The sequence below is a fragment of the Hipposideros armiger genome, unplaced genomic scaffold (assembly GCF_001890085.2).
Source record: "Hipposideros armiger isolate ML-2016 unplaced genomic scaffold, ASM189008v1 scaffold_36, whole genome shotgun sequence".
Classification (NCBI taxonomy): domain Eukaryota; kingdom Metazoa; phylum Chordata; class Mammalia; order Chiroptera; family Hipposideridae; genus Hipposideros; species Hipposideros armiger.
The window spans coordinates 4614864-4631379 of record NW_017731386.1 but is presented as its reverse complement, the minus strand read 5'-3'; the positions used below and the strand labels follow the sequence as shown (position 1 = coordinate 4631379).

At 55.7% G+C, this 16516-nt stretch overlaps 1 protein-coding gene across 32 annotated transcripts in view; it reads right to left on the bottom strand.

Annotated features, from left to right (window-relative positions):
* The window catches only part of CELF4 (CUGBP Elav-like family member 4), a 321170-nt gene that overhangs the window by 14788 nt on the left and 289866 nt on the right, over window positions 1-16516 (bottom strand). For 4 of the 32 annotated variants that reach the window (XM_019637929.1, XM_019637936.1, XM_019637937.1 and 1 more), the window contains exons 4-12: window positions 15176-15304; window positions 14684-14763; window positions 14120-14263; window positions 12864-13011; window positions 10969-11118; window positions 7078-7143; window positions 5974-6057; window positions 1204-1347; window positions 489-638 (exon numbers count right to left, since the gene is read on the bottom strand). In XM_019637929.1, coding sequence (XP_019493474.1) covers window positions 489-638; window positions 1204-1347; window positions 5974-6057; window positions 7078-7143; window positions 10969-11118; window positions 12864-13011; window positions 14120-14263; window positions 14684-14763; window positions 15176-15304 — 1095 coding nt within the window. The remainder of the gene's footprint in view (window positions 1-488; window positions 639-1203; window positions 1348-5973; window positions 6058-7077; window positions 7144-10968; window positions 11119-12863; window positions 13012-14119; window positions 14264-14683; window positions 14764-15175; window positions 15305-16516) is intronic. The other 28 variants (XM_019637942.1, XM_019637945.1, XM_019637946.1 and 25 more) reach the window with 21 other exon arrangements.

The following is a 16516-nucleotide window of genomic DNA, read 5'->3' as shown; positions in this document are numbered from 1 at the left end:
AAGACATTCTTTTTTCGCATAAGTGTATCCCAAATATTGCAAGGGCGATGCTGAATGTAATATTCAGAACATAATGCTTATACTAAAAACGCATCCATTGTTTACCTGAAATTCCAATTTAATGGGCATCCTATATATTTTATCTGACAACCATACTCCTAGACCCTCCCAAGTCCTCTCCCATCTAACATCCTGCCGCCAGGCAAATTTCCTTCATTCTGTTATCTCAGCTGGAACCCTCTCACCACCTTCCACTGCCTATCACACCACGGGAAACATCCTCATTTGAATGGCCAACACCCGCCCCAGCACAGACCCTCCCTCACAGCTGGTCTCCCCGGAACCCTGCTTTCTCCCTAAAGCCTCCAGCTTCCTCGCTCGCTGTCCTTAAACTCTTCTCATCCCAGCCCCATGCCCTTGTCCATTCTATTTTCCCAGCCTGGAATGCCCTCCCCCTCCCCGACCCCCTTCCTTTATTTTACATCCACCTGCCTTTCTCATGACTGTATTACTTGGTGCCTTGCAGATTTCACTGCTGTTAAGTAGGTGTGATTTTCGTCTAAGCTCAGACCTGAGGCTTCCTGAGGGCAGGGGCCATTTTCCTCTTCCTGACTCCTCAACAATGTGGCTCTGGTGGCCTGAGAGGAATGGGTGGGAGAAGGAGAGTTCATTGGATGGCAGGCGGGGAGCAAACAGCAGGGTAGACAGAGATGGGGGCTGGGGGCAGGACAGAGGGGTGGACTGAGGAAGCCAAGATGCAGGCAGGGTAGGGGCCTCGGCTGGGCAGAACCCCCACCCCGAGGATGACGCTCAGTTTTCACCCCAGGGCCGCTCGGCTTGCGAGAGAAGAGAGGCTGCCGGGAGAAGGGGTGTGGCTAGGCTCTCTCGCTGGCCCCGCCCACCCCCGCCCAAGGCGGCTCCTCCCTCCTCCCGCGGCTGGGAGGGGAACCTAGCTCCTGGACCGGGAAGTGGGAAATGGGGAGATGGGGAGCCAGGCAGGGGGTGGGCAGGGAAAGCCAAGAAGCCAGAAGAACAGCAGAAGAGAGAAGAGGGATGAGACACGGTGGCTGGAGGCTGGGCCATAGGGAGCGCCTGTGGGGAGGCGATGTGAAGGAGCAGGATGAAAGCTGTTGGACACCGGTAAATTGGTGCGAGCACCGCCCTGTCCTAGATGAAGCTAGTTGGTTTGTTATCTTTACCCACCAAAGCATTTACTTTGGTTAGTCGCCCGATCCACAAACACTTTCGAGGAGATGACATTACCGAAAGGGAGGAACATCTGCATCAGCTCAGCGTCCCCAAACTCCTGGGGCAGATGGTAGATGAACAGGTTACAGCCCTCGGGCCCTGCGGTGAGGGGAGGGGGTGGGGCAGGGAGGAGGGATGGCAGGGTGGGGGAAAAGAGAGACAGAGGAGAGGTGAGCGAGTTAGGCAGCGGCAGCAGGGAGGGGTGGGGGCAAGGTTAGGAGGGGGGGTCTCATCCAAGATCAAAGAAGAGCGGGGGCTGCTGAACTCCCAGTCTGAGCTCTGGTCTCTGCTCTGCCCTTGGGTAAGTCACTGAACCTCTCTGTGCCTCAGTCGCCTTTTCTGCAAAACGGATCTGTAACAGGGTGCCTGCCTGGCAACTCTGGGACTCCAGGGGCGGAGGTGATAGGTGAATGGGGTGAATGCAAGGCCTGATTAGCAGTGGAAATCAGGTGCTGAGAAGAGGCAGAGGTTGGGAGACCTGAGAGGACCTGCTCACCTCCCTCCTGCCCAGCCCCTGCTCAGGGGAGGACAGAGAAAGTCAACCTGGGGCAGCCATGCCATTGGTGTGGCTGCAGGGGGAGGGGGGGGGGAGAAGCTTCACTTCACCTCCTGCACCCATGGGGTGGCAGCTCTGCCCATCCCCCCCCCAGCCAGCAGCCACTCCTTCCCATTTGGTTCCCAACAGCCGGCAGCACCTTCCCCTGCCCCAAACCTCAAACTCAGCCCTGGTCTGAGGGCAGAAATCAAGAGGGGCTTCACAGCAAGGCTCTGTGATTACCCACAAGCCTCATTACATGAAAGGCTCTCCATTTCATTACAACAATAACAGCCCTGCCACTTCTATAGCTTGTCACCCCCACTTCACAGCTGAGGAAACTGAGGCCCAGAGAGGTTAAGTCACCTGCCAAGTCACACAGCCCATAGGAGGTGAAGCCAGAATATGGACCCAGGCTGCCTGCCTCCATAGTCTGTGCTTTCCTCTCTGTCTACCTATCTCTCATCCATCTCAATTCCCCAGAAACTATGAACATAGTTGAGGCCTTTGGATTTCTGAAATTTCCAAATAGCTGAAGATATACATTTCTCTTTTTCAATGACCCAAATGCTCAATTTCAACTCTTTGCAATGGAAATCTCTCCAAGATACTTCATCTATTAATATTTCCTGCCATCTTCCACACAGTAAGCCACATATGATTTAACCTTTAAAAGTGTGGTCATTTCAGTTGTTTCCAGCCCATGGAGGACACGCAAAGGCAACAGCTGCATTTGTGTAAGAACCAAGGTTCTGAATCAGAGGCTAGTGGGAAACTAAGCATGAACTCAAACGCGAAGGCTGTAAGGCACCGACAAAGGCTGATACGTGGCTTTTACGGCCAGAACCAACTGTCCTGGTTCTCTGGGAAGGGCCAGGCTGCCAGATGACTCAATCCTGGAGCAAAAGCTCGCTCTGCAGTCTCTGTCCTTCTCTTCTTCCTCTCCGCTCCCCTCCCACTTTCCTCTTTCTTCCCTCCAAAGACTCCTCTGACCACCAAAGCCACCCTCTACGCGGCTGTCCTGCTTGGTCCTTGGTCCCTGCCCTGCACCATTTGCCCACTCCCTGGACGGCTGTCTCCCAGGCAGACCGCCAGCTGACGGCGCATTCCGAATCGGCGCAAGCGTGCTCTCCCACCCCCTTCTGGGGTCCCTGGTGCTGGACCCCTCCAAGTTCTGGTGGCCCATCCCCTACAACCATGTGCGTTTTCACTGGTTCATGCTCTGTGAATTGTCCCTCTGATTGTCCCCAGCTAGATGTGAGTCCCCTTGGGCAGGAACCAGCTTGAAGGCCTAATCTAAGCTGCCCTTCCTCCAGGACCCCCACTCAGACACTCCCCACACCCTCTCTCTTCCAGTGCTCCCCGAGACCACACTCCATACGCTGCTTGTCTAAGGCTGTTTCTCCTTTATGTCTGGGAAGTTTTCTCTCCAGCTGGATGGGATGCTCCCTAGGGACAGGGGAATTTGTCGTCCCCTGTGCTCCTGTCCACCCCACCCCAATCCCCCAGCACATGCCTTCCCTCCTTCTCCCATCCCCACTCTTCAGGGCCACCCTCTCCACTCCACGCTATGCTGACACTTGCCTTGAACTTGGGACTCTCGCTCCAAGTTCAAGTTCTGCAAGCTGCTTTATGTGAATGCTATGTCTGTTGTCTTTAAAAAGACAAGGAGTCTTTGAGGGCAAGGCCAGTAGGCTCAGTCCCATTAGTATGGTCAGTGCTGAGCCCCATAGGGACAGCTTGCCCAGCCCCAGCCCAGCCCAGCCCCCTGCCCCTCACCCCTCAACAGGGAGACTATGAGTTGTCTCACTCCAGCTGCCCCTGAGCCCTCACTGCATTCCCTCATTCACAGGTTACAGAGCATCAGGTGGCATAACCAGCAGGACTCTGGAGATCAATCTGCTCCAACCCAGCCTTCTGAGAAATGGTGGAATGGAGGTCCAGAGATAGACATTGACTCCCCCTGACCACAAAGCAGTTGCTGGCAGAGCCAGGAATGAAGCCAACCTTAAGAGTAACCTTGGCACGTCTGTGGGGCAGACTGCCTCTGGGGATCCGGGCATCTGCTGGCAGTCAGGTTCAGCTCAAAGACAAGGAGCTGGAAGGAGGATCCTCCCCAGCAACCAGTGTGCCCTGGTATATCAATGGCATTAGACAGGGGCAAGTGACCGTAATGTGAAGAGGCCAACCGCTGGCATGGGGGTGGGGGGCTAGAGGAACGCAGCGTCCTTTCTCATCCATGCCTCATGTGGACATGGCTGTGGTCTGGCTCCAGCCCACCCTCAGCCTGTCTCACCCCCGTCCCCAGGCTCATCTCATCCTTTGCAACACCCATGCCATTGCTCCTGCTGTTTTCCCGCCTGGAAGGCCCATCTCCCCATCTCTATGTGCTCAACATCTTATCCTTCACGGACCCCCTGGAAGCCTTCCCCAAGTACCCCACCCCCAGCACCATGAGCACACCCTAGTATGCAGCATGGCTTTGTAGGTATCTGGGCTCACATCTCGGCCCTCCCCATGCCCTGCTCCCCAGGGTGGCTCATTCTGTGCATGGCAGTCAGGGGGCATGGGGACAACAGTGGGACGTCCCCCAGCCTGGAGACTGCAGGGGCGACTGGCCACACAGCGTCTGGTCTAGGGAGCAAGGCATGGTGGTGGAGGACTGAAGCTACTCAGAGATGGAGAGAAGATATGAAAAGGAGTTCAGAAGTAGATACACGTGCTCGTGCGAAGTGTGAGGTGGGGGGCAGGGCCGGAGCAGACGGAGGGCCTGGGTTTGAAGCCGGTGGCAGGGGCTATCATGGGTGTTGGTCAGAGCAGTGTGTGTGTGTGTGTGTGTGTGTGTGTGTGTGTGTGTAGCAGGTTTAGAGACACCTGGGCCCACAGACCAGAGTGCTCCAGGGCACTCACTATAGGGTGAGGCTGGGCCAGCCTGAAGGCAGTGGAGTGAGAAAAATCGTAGGGCCTGTGGATACAGCTTTGTTCTGGACCTGGGGCAGGCAACACTGGGACTCCTGGGCCCCACCCCTTGCAGTTCTGATCTGACTCATGTGGTGCTGGAAGGCTTGGGCTGGCTGGAAGGAGAGCAACAGCAGGGCAGGCTCCAGGGCCACAGCCCAGTGAGGGGACCCTCTGGTAGAGGCAGGGCTGATGGATGACCCCTCACTCCCACTTCACCGATGGTGAGCCCAGATGTCACTTAGGCATGGGCGAGTGGCCCCACTATGAAGGACACCGAGGCCTAGAGGGGAGGAGTTGGCTGGAAGTCAGACCCAGATGAGTTTCTTCCAGGCCCAGGCTCTCAGCCGTCCGGGCTCTAGTGCCTGTTTGGGGCCTGTCTGACCAAAGAAATGTGGACCAGCAAACTCCTGGGGTCCTTCCCAGGACTCACCTATATCCCACAGCTCTGGGACAGTCTGCTGCAGGGGCTCTGGGTGAGCCACTTGGAGACCAGTGGAAGCCCCTGGCCATGTGGGCTACTGGGACAGATGTGGTGGCTTCACTGGCAGGGTGACCCTTTTCATGGGGGTGGGGAGGACAGGACCTTGTCAGTGTTCCTTCCCCGTCAAACTGAGCTCTCTTGGGCCCACAGAATCCCTGAGGGTGGGCTGTTTATCCAGCTCCTCTAGGTCACTAGGCTCTGGGATGGGAACACACTGGAGGGTCTGTGAGCCCCAGCCTCCCGGGGCCCATGGCCTTGCCTGGCCCACCCAGTGTGGCTTCTCAGGACCTTCTTCCATTAGGCCTGCACTCAAGCACTCCCATCCCCTCACCCACCTGTGGACTCCTGCCCCGGGAGCTCTACCTGTCCCTCCTGGTCACCCAGAGGACACAACGTCTGTCCATCATGAACTGGCCTCCCTGCTCCCCCCACACTCAGCCATGAACATTCCTACTTCTTTCCTTCCTCTCCACCGGGGGTGGGGGGGCTCTTGGACCCCAAATCATCCAGGGCTCCACCTTCCTAACCTCCCACCAATGGGGTTGGCAGAGCTGCCCACGAGACACCTCTGTGCTTGGATTGGAGAGCGCCACATCTCACAATCCTGCCATCTTCGCTCACCCTCAACACAGCACACAGACATGGTCATCTTTCCAACAAAACACCCAGCCAAAGGCCCAGGAGAGCAGCCTCTTTGGGGAGAGAAAGGGGGCAGGGAGGGGCCTGGGAGCCCGGCTCGCAGACTCACCTTCTCTCTGTTGCTGTGGGATCATTGGAGGTGGCTGAGGAAAGGCCTGGCTTATCTGACCATAGGCAGCAGGGTAGGCGGCTGCTGGAGGGCCAAAGAGAAGAGGCAAGAGCGAGGGACGATGACAGTGACACGGAGAGAGACAGGGCGAGAGGCAGGAAGAAAGAGAAATTTCAGTGTCGAGCAGTAAAAGCAGACCAGGCAACAAGTGCATTCAGCTCAGCCACTTAAGATAAAGCCAGCTATCAGTAGTAATGGAGAAGCGGCACAGTGAAGAGTAGAAGCGTGCGTGTACGTGTACGTGTACGTGTACGGGTGTGTGTGTGTGTGTGTGTGTGTGTGTTGCCCAGGCCAGAGGAGACAGCGAGGGAGAGAAGCATCACTTACAGCTTGCCTTGGGCTTTACAGTGGTGGATTCCCTTCCCATTCACTGACCCAAGGCCATCTGCTCACCCCAAGGCTGCCTCTCCTCACCCCTTTTTCCTACCTCTGGCTGCCTATCCTCCCTTGTTCCCTGTCATCCTTGTTCATTTCCCACTCCTGCTGCTTGTGTATGCGGAGGTGGGGTGGCGAGAGGTTGAAACCGCTTTCCTTCCAGGGCCTCTCCTTCCTTCAAACCCAGGCATATATGCTTCCTGGGCCAGTGATTGTGGGCTGCAGTGGGCAGCACCCCAGCTCCGACCTCATCCCCAGGGCTGCTGTGTAGCTTGGTGCTCCTGGACAAACTGGCCCTGGCAGCCCCATGGGGAAGGGACACCTGGCCTCAAAGCTGCGTCACTGCACAGCAAGGTCAAAGCTTCAGCCTGGCTCGTGAAGTTGTCAGAAGCTCTGACCACCCACCACTGCAAGGGTACCCATGACACGACGGGCAAGCTCTGCCTCCATGCTGGGGGGCCTGCAGAGGGGGAGGCAGCCTGGAGTCGGGGTCTCTGGCGGTATCATAGCCCTCCCACCTTCTACCGAAGGTCCCCCTACTCCCCTCCTCTCCCCCCTCCCACACAGCGCGGAGCCCAGGCCTGGGGTGGGGAGAGGCACTGGTGCCTAGGCAGGAGTGGGGAGATGACCAAAGCTGGGGGAGAGCCCTGGGGACGCGCGGATACTAACGACCTGCATACTGCTGCACTCCAGCGTAGGCCTGCTGCAGGGGGTCCGCGGCGGTGGGGCTCTGCGCTGCAGGGGAGCCAAGGGGGCAGAGGTCAGTGAGGCCCCCCGGAACCAGCCCCTTCCCTACCAGGCCCGTGGAGACGACACTGTGGCTGCATCACCCTTCCCAGCCACTGTGTCTGCCTCGGGGCAGGTCATCTGAGACAGGAACCCTGAATGCCTGGACCCTGTTAGGGTTCTGTCTTCCCCAGTCCAGGGCCCTTAATAGGGTGAAGGTTGCCCACCCTGGCTGGGGGATGCAAGCTGCAGGAGCCGGTGGTGGGGTGAGATGGGTGGTTCACAGAGAAGGCTGGGAAGGACTGGGAAGGAGATGCCAGAGGAGGCTCGGCCATGAGTGGCTTTGTGGGGACACATAAGGGACCTGGCCCGAGAGAAGAGCTGTGGGAAAGTGGGGAAGGGGGTGAGGGCTGTTAGCAGGGTAGTCTCATCCTCATTTAACCCCAGCAGAAGTCAGGGGCAGATCCCAGCTGGGTGAAAGAAAGGGCACGGGAGGCCTCACTGGGCCACCCACTCCTGCTCAAACAGAGGGACCCCCTCCTTTGTTCTTAGGGAGTTTGCATAAGACATGGGGCTTCCATTCGTAGGCCATGGCCAAGTCACCCTCAGCAGGGACAGGCCACACAAATGAGGTCTGCCCCATGGGCTGGGAGAGGAGTGATGCCCACAGAAATGGAAGAACCAGCAGATCAGGGGCCTTCCTCCCACTCGAATTTGTGAGTCTGGGATGTCTACTGCCCAGCACAAGGAGAGGACCCTTGTGCTGCTACCTTGGCAAGCAACTTGGGGCAGCTGGTTCACTTGTTGCCTCTGCTGTGTCTACAGAAGCGGTGGGCAAAAGCCTGGTGCATGGGCCAACGGTGGGTACTGCCTTTGGTGACCACGGCTGGTGATAGCTGTTGTGGGAGTGGGCTTACCTTGGAGGGCCAGGGAGGTGGGTGGGGACAGATCCAGCTGTACTACACTTAGGGCAAACTGTAATAATATAGGGAGGCGGAAAGAAAACCATCTGGGCTTTTCTGCCTGGCGACCTAGGCCAGTCAAGCTAATTGGCAGTGCCAGACTTTGGAGCCTGTAAACCAGAAAGAATTCCCAAACTGCCCTTTTGAGCTCTTGTTTCTGAACCTCAGTAACATCCCACTAGAACAATAGCACTTGAGCCTCAGGGTAACCAAGGGAAATCCTGGGGCAGAGATCCTTAGAGACAGTACAGGTGGCAGCAGGCCCAGGGCACTGCCCAGAAGGGGAGCTGAAGATGGGTCAGCACGGAGGCCCTTTCCTGACCCTATCCTATCCCTACCCCTCTATTTCCCTCAGTGGAGACTGGAGCCAGGAGCTCCCAGGACTGGGGGCGTAGTGGTGTTTGGTGCGCTGGGTCTCCTCCCTCCTGTGGCTCCCTTTGCCTGACCCCTGTACCAGCCTCAGCTCACTGGAGGGAGAGTCACATCCAGCTTGTCCTCTTGGTCTCCCAGGCTGCTCAACCACAGACTGCCTTTATGCAAATTAGAAAAAGGTGTCTCTTCTTCTGGGCACAGCTTGGTGCCTTATGTAAAATAAAAGCTGCACAACCTACGTGACAGCCCCCACCCCCTGCACAGCAGCCGGGATCACCGCAAGTGCTCAGCAAATACTGTAACGTAGGGAATGAACGAAGGGTCCTTAACAGTCATGACAGCCACCCCTTCAAGGGGGTGATGTGGTCATAATGGCCACACTGTGTGCTTCCAACACGATTTCGATGAGCAAGAGGAGAAAACAGAGAAGCTACCTGGGGCTAAGAAGTGGAGGAAAGCATTTCTGAGACCCCTTTCTACTCTGCTTAATGACCTCATTAGTAACTGCCAAAGAGTGAACATTTTGAAGGATCTCGCTCATTACAGCAGCTCCAAACTCTGCATTTAAAAATGGTAAATTAATTTTTTTAATGTACTACTTCTCTCCTTTCCTTCCTTCCATCCCTCCCTCCTGTTCTGGCAGGGAATTGTTTATGGGATGTGGCAGATTGTTACAAATGGGGCAGAGAAACAGCTCCAAATTCCACAAGGAAAATGGCTCACAGATGCTTCTGGGGGTGGGGAGGGAACAGGTTTGTCAAAATCCAGAGCTCCAGATGGGCTTGTGGGCATGGAGGAGGGGGAAATGAAACCACCCAGATGTGCTGGGGACTGTATCTCCCAGCCCATGATCCTGAGGCAAGAGGAACCCTGGAACCTGAGATTGGTGGGCTCTCTCCCACCTCCAGCTCGCCAAGCCCCTGCCCTGCCTCCCTTGCCAGCGAGGAGTCTTCACCCTGAAACAACACTCCAGCCTCTCTGGACCCTGCTGCTTCCTTCTCTAGGCTTCTCTCATCTCTTCCCTATGCTCGGAGGGATGAGTTGAGGGGCAAGCACTGGAACAAGATCAAGGACAACGCCAAGTTCAAAGTCAGTTCAAAATTCTCCTGTTTTTCTCTAGCACAGTGACCTTGCACTCTGCTGCTGCTGGAACTTTGATATGCTCTGGATATCTGGGCCTCATTCCAGACACTGAAATAAGAATTTCTGGGCTTCTGTGGTTTTACATAGCCACCCAATGGATTCTGATGGACAAACCGAGTGGGAAGCACTACTCTGCCCCCCACTGCTGAGTGACACCAGGCTGGCCTCTTCTGTCCTGGTTGGATCAGCCTCCTCACCATGCCCTGCCCCTGCCAGGCAGGCCCTCTCCTGCCTCTGGGCCTCTAGGACAGCAACTCCACAGGATGTGTTTCTTGTTCATCCTCCCCGCTCCCCAATTCCTACCCATCTGTTAAAGTCCAACCTGAGCCTCCTGTCAGGGCGGCTCTGTTGAGCTTCTTCAGCCTACAGGCCTCTCCCTTCCTCTGAATCCTTTAGCACCTCAAGTTGGAAAACATTCACTCTTGATCAGACTCCATTTTGCTTACTGTTTCATTCCCGGAGATGTATATTGTGTTCCTAGCTGGACTGTGACCTCCCAAGGGATAGATAGGCCCACATCCTGCCCTCCTTCTGGGGCCCCCCTTTCATCCAGCAGAGACTGGGCACTTACTTGTACTAATGGGGTCTCTGTAACCTCATCATCTGACCTCTAGAAAGGAGGACAGCACTCTCTCTCTCTCTGACACATTGCCTCTTGCTAGTTTACTCCGGGGCTTTGGGCCCAGCTTGCCTGCTATCAGTTCATCCTCAAGACCTGAGAAAGGAGCTGCTTCAAGTTAACTGTACAGTCACACCGTGGGAGAATGGCCAAGTTTGAGAGGAACAAAGTTAATCAGGAACGGGCCTCCTGGTTTTCCCGTGTGCCAAAATTCATGCAAGTGGGACCTGGGAGATGTCCGAGGTTCTGATCCTCTGTCTCAAATGCCGACCAGGGGTTTGAGTGCACCAATGGATCGAAATGGTATGTCCTGGCCAGAATGTCAAGCTACATATCTCCCTTTTCTTCCCCAAAGAGTCGTTTCCTACTTAACACTAAATATAGTTATTCTATAAGTTTCTATCCCTTTCCTTATGATGGGTCGAATTCACTCTCAATTAATTTGCAGTGACTAGCCTTTCTACCTGGTTGTACAATTACATCTATTCGCTTTTCTCACCTGAAGAAGCCCCAGGAATGTGGTTCTTTCTCAACTTTCAAACTGACATGTCCCCAAGGATGGGAATTTGGTCTCTCCCACCTAAAGGAGGCAGGTTCTCCCTGATCACATTTGGGGGTCTACCAAAGAACGGACAGAGGGCAGGAGCCACACATTCCCTGTTATAACAGCAAGGGTAAGGGAAGGAGTGGATAAAGAGTGTGCTGTGTGCATACGGAAGAGCTGCCAAATGTGCTTACCTGGGTAGGGATGGATGCCATTGGCAAACACAGCTTCCGCAGCAGGTTGCCCATTGGCCTGTGGGGGGAGGCCAGTGAAGCCATTCACCCCAATGGGGGATGGGATGCTAGGCACAGCTGGTGCAGTGATGCCCGGAGGGGTGCTGCCACCTGGTTCCAGAGGTGGAGAGGGGTGGAGGAAGAGAGGAGGCAAGCAGAACAAAGGTGAGGAAGGCCAACCCATGGAGGTCCACCTCCTGGCGCCAAGGGCCTGGGAATAGACTTGGACCTCACACACCAGCTCAATCCTATCTGTGAATCCTCCCTTGGACCATTTCCCTGCAAGAAGTGATTCCATTCATCTCAACTGTATCCATCCTTCAGGACAGGACGTCCAAACCCCACCTACCCCGTGAAGACTTCCCTGACCACTGACCACTTGGCCTTGGAACTGCAGCACATGGATGCTCTCAGTACTCTTCACTACTTGGTCTTCCTTTAGACTTTTTCAGTGGTTCTTGCTCATCCCAGCTCAGTCAGGATGGGCTGGTCCTTGTTTAGCCACCAAGGGGTTTCTGAGTTGCTGACTGCTCTCATCTAGATCACTGAGGGGCTGATCTGCCTTCCCAGAAAGGAATTTTGCTACTTGGCTCGAAAAGGTCTTAATTCTGGAGTTCCCCTGCAATGAGGGAATGAGGACTTTGCAGAATCCAGACTCAGCCATATCCATACACAGAGTAGGCACCTTGGCCTCCTCTAGTTGAGGTGATGGTGATGCTCATTGTGGCAAGGGTAAAGATGGAGTCAGATGACAACACCCTGTGCCCTCTCTGTGCCTTGTGGGTGGAACCCAAGGTGTAACTGGCATGGTGATTGTACTGAGGCCCCAGAAGCTGGAAAGGGCCTTCTTCTTCATGTAAGAAACAAAGTCTCTTGGTGGACGAGGAACTGAGGCTGGCCTGGGCTTAGAAGTATCCCTAACTTGGGGATCAGAGCTGTGGAATAATTCTCCAACTGGGTCTAGAGATGGCACGGTCTTTTATGACTTTTATCTGGGAAAGGAATAGCTCCTGGGTATCAGGAAGGCTGCTGCTATGACCTGGGTGCAGAGAGCCAAGGAAGCTTGGTGAATGAGAGCGTGGGTGTTAGGTAAGCCCTTGGGACTAGAAAAGGTTTTTCTCAACTTCTTTGACACTATTGATACTTGTTCACAGACATTTCCTTGTCATGCTTTGTTGGATGTTTAACAGCATCCGCAGCCTCTGACTACTAGATTACAGTAGCATCCCCCTCCCCAAGTTGTGACAACCAAAAATGTCTCAGGACATTGCCAGATATTGGGGGGCGGGGAGGACACCAAATTGCCCTAGTTGGGAATCACTGAACTTGACAATAACCAAGATCCAATTAAAAGCATGCTTTGTGAGCAAGGCTGTTTTCAGCCCCCCTGCCCTTTAATAACTCTGTGGTTCTCTCTTGCTTGTTATGTAGTTGTCTTGGAAAAAGCCAGTGATTCTATGTTGGGTTAAAGGGAAATCAAAAATGGCCTTCTTCTATGCTTGGGCCAGGCACCAAACAAGGCCACAAAATGGGCAGGACTCTTCTCCCCTCAGACCTCAATCGGAGATGCATTCATGTCAATTTCTTTCCAAAACAACTCAAGTGACATTCCCACCACCCCGAAATCATATCTTGAACTGCATGAGACTCACATCCCATCTTTCTTTGGATCACCAAGGATTAGAACATTTTTGAGATAAACTGCCAGAGGATGAGGTATGCCTAGGGCCAGATGCCATGAGCTCTTGCCACGGAATGGTCCATTTGTAGCCAAAATTGGCCAAACAGAAGGTCCAGGCCTGGATCCAGCTCCTCTCCTGCTGGGTCGGGCCCTGTGTTGGTACCTGCTGGCTCACCTGAGGTTGGGGTCATGGGCGCGGCCGCCAAGCCATTCATGTTGAGGGCCGCCATCTGCTGCATCTGGGCGGCGGCGAAGGCAGCCATGGGGTTCAGGTAGCCACCCTGCGCGACTGATGCCATTAGTGCCGCTTGCTGCTGCATCAGCTGGGGCAGAGTGAGTGGAAAAAATATCATGCGCTTCCAGGGGGGCAGCCCTCCCCACCAGGGGGCTCAGCTCCTGGACACCAGCCTCCCAGGCCCTGAAACCCAGGGCGCTCCCCACCCTGACCTCTAAAGAACCCCATTCCTGTCCTCAGTGGCTACTAGAAACCACTTCTTAAGAGGTAACTATTCAAAAGTAATGGTAGACTCTTGGGGACTCTAAGGTACTGTAAAGAGTAGGGGAAGGGCACTGGCTCCATGGTTGCTTATTAGCCTTGTGATGGCCTGTCATTCATGGAGAGGTGACACCCAAAGTTCTAGAGACATGCTGTATGAGCCTCTGTAGAATTAGCTTAGCATGGATTTCTGTCCAAATGTTCTAACAAAGGTGAGTGGGAAGTGGGACATTTGTTTAAACTGGTAAAACTTGGGCACTGCTGAAGGAGTTGAAGTGAGCCTGCATTTTTAGAACCAAAACACTGGTCTACCTCAGGGCCACCCATGGTGGGAGGGGGGCAGGGGAGTTGGCTACAAGTCTGGGAGACAGCTTAGTGGAGATGCTGGCAAAGCAGGCCCCACTGTGAAAGAAAGAAGTTGGTGGGCCAGAAGCCTGAGGTGAGGCCTGGGAGGGACTGCAGGGGATGCATGGGTGTGATGGGCTTTGGGGATCCTCACAGGACCTCTGCCAGGAGTAAGCAGAGGCCTGAGGGCACCCATTCATGAGTGGGAACCAGGTTAGGGTGGTGGCAACCAAACACCTGAACCTGTCCCCTCTTACAATTGGTGCGTCCTAGGATTTGACTAGCATGAGGTCATTCAGGTAACCCACCTTGCAGCCCTCCTGCTTCTCCCCTTAAGAACCAGGATAGTAACCCACCTCCCCCTGGCAGCCACCCTGGATTGGACCAGCCTTCTTTCAACCCCCTCTGGCCTCCACTTACTGGTTTCATTCCTGACCACTCCTCACTCCCCAGGACTAGACCAGTATTTTCTGGGCCAGGAACAGAGCTCCCCCTTAGCGAAGTTAGGTGTCCCTGCCATGGGGCTCTAAGCAGAGTTAGCTGGGGAACCGCTGCCCCCCACTCACACCAGCGTCTGGACCCCCACTTACTGCTTGTGCGTAGGCGCCATAGGCCCCGAACGGGATGGCCATGGGGTTGAACATGCCCATCTGGCCAGCCATCTGCTGCATTCGCCGCATCGTGCGCTCCTTGTCGGTGTCGGCAAACTTGACCACCAGACTGGATGAGGCTCCCTGCAGCCGGGACTGCGCGTGAGGCCCACCTGCCCTAGGCACCTCCACTCCCAGCTGTCCAGCTGTCTGCACCCCTGGCCTAGGCCCACCCTCTCCTCTCCGCGGGGTGCTACTGGGAGGTGGGGGGGGGGACCGACACCGCTGCTAGCCCAGGAGTTTGGGGACTTAACTCGACCGCGGGAGTTTTCTATCTGGGTGACCGCGGGCCAGTTCCTTAACATCTCTGGGCCTCAGTGTCCTTGTCTGAGAAATGGGGATAATGGTAACGCCTTCCTGTTTCATGAGAAGCTGTGATACGGCACGCGTTTTACACTGCATGGACACGGCGCAAGGGCGGGCGGGGGCCCTGATGGTGAGCTGGGTTGGGCAGGAATGTCGGCTGTCCCCGTCCCCGCCCCATGCGGGGGTGGCCGCACTTACCGGCATGGTCTGGCTGCCGTGCAGCGCGTTGATGGCGGCTTGCGCCTCGGCATGGGAGGAGTACTTCACAAAGGCGCACCCTGGGTGGACAGGAGAGGCTGAGCCAGGGCCGGGGAGGCCAGAGGGAGGCCAGGGAAGCCCCAGGACTGAGAGGCGGGGCACGGGCGGGGCCGAGGGGACAGGGCGCATCCCAGAAGAAAGTAGAACGGGTGAGACACGAAGACCGAGAGAAAAAAGAGAGACACCGAGAGACAGAGAAAGACCTGGACGGGCCGGAGACTCAAAAGTACCCTTAAGTCTCCTCGTCCCTTTCTGGACTTGGATTGCGACCTTTCCTTACTCCCGGACCCGACCGCCTCGTCCCTTCCAAACATCCCTTCGCGGCTTGCGCGTCCCGGCCAGCTCCGGGTGGCTCTGGGCTCCGCCACCAAGCAAACGCGAGCCTGCGGCTCCCCCTCCCCCGCCCACTGCCCGCCCCGCCCCCACTCTCACCCTTGCTGTTGCCGTCCGGCCCGCGCAGGATGGTGCACTCCTCTATGTTCCCGAAGGCCTCGAAGAGGCGGCGCACGTCGTCCTCAGACTGCTGCTTGTTGAGCATGCCCACGAAGAGTTTTCTATCTTCTGGAACAAAATTAGGAGATGCTTACCCGGGCCGCGGGCCGGGCGGCGCGGGGGCGGGCCCGCGGGGAACAGGACACGGCCGGAAGAGAAGGGTATGCGGGAGAGGGAGAAGCTGGGCAGAAGCCAGGCGGGGGGCTCAGAGCCGGAGCGGGAGGTGGGTAGGAGGGAGAGGGCGGGGCGGGCGTGGGCGTAGCTAGACCGGGAGGGTCATTGGAGTGGAGGGGCTGGGGGTAGAGGGAGGTTATCGTCAGAGGTGGAGATGAGGGAGCAGGGTTTGGATTGCAGCGACTCGACCCCCTCCTACCTAAAGGGCAGGCGGCACAGTGAGGGAGCAAGGCCAGGCTCTGGCCGCTCACCTAGGGCACACAGGTCATTCATGCAGCCCTGTGATCCCTCTTCCTTCCTCTTAGGCACAGACTATATTCCTCAGCCACCTTCACTCACAGATGCCAAAATTAACTCCCAACAGGCAAGTCTGCCACAGGGCCTTTGCATATGCTGTTCCCTCTGCCTGGCGTGCCCTCCACATCATAAGGCTGATTCTTCTAGGTCTCAGTTTAAATATCGCTTCCTCAGCAAGTCTCCTCCTTCCACCTCTCCTTTATTGTCTGTCAGTCCCTCACTCTCAGGGCCTGAATTTCAAAGGACAATTGTTACTGCTTTGCCTGTGTAATTTGTTTCTGTCTAGCTCCCTGCCATCACCCTCACCCACCCTCCATGTATTCTATACTTCCTGGGGAAGAGACCAGACATCTGTTGGAACAACAGTACCTGGCACATAGTAGGCCTCAGGACAGTAGGCTCTCATTCATTATAAAATGAATGAATGCTCTTTGCCATTCCCAGGGACACATCTCCTTTCTGTGGCACATGTTTCTATCTCCATCTGGTGCCCCCTCCTTGCTCTGGGTCTTCCAATTTGTTCATGCTACAAAACTCAGCCCTGGGCACTTTGGGGGAGCCTGCTTCTGAAGACTGGGCTTGCTCAGCAGTTGTCCCCACACTTGTATGAGTACCAAGTGGTTTGTTGACATAACTCAGCTGTGTTCTTAGGGTGACAAAGATCACATTGGGCTGTGTCTTTCTGTACTAACTTATGACTTCAAAAAAGATTTCCTGGGCCGGCCAAGTGGTGCATTGGTTAAGAGCTGGCTTGGGACGCCAGAGGGCCCCGGTTCGGATCCCACATATGAGGACCAGTGACACTGCCCT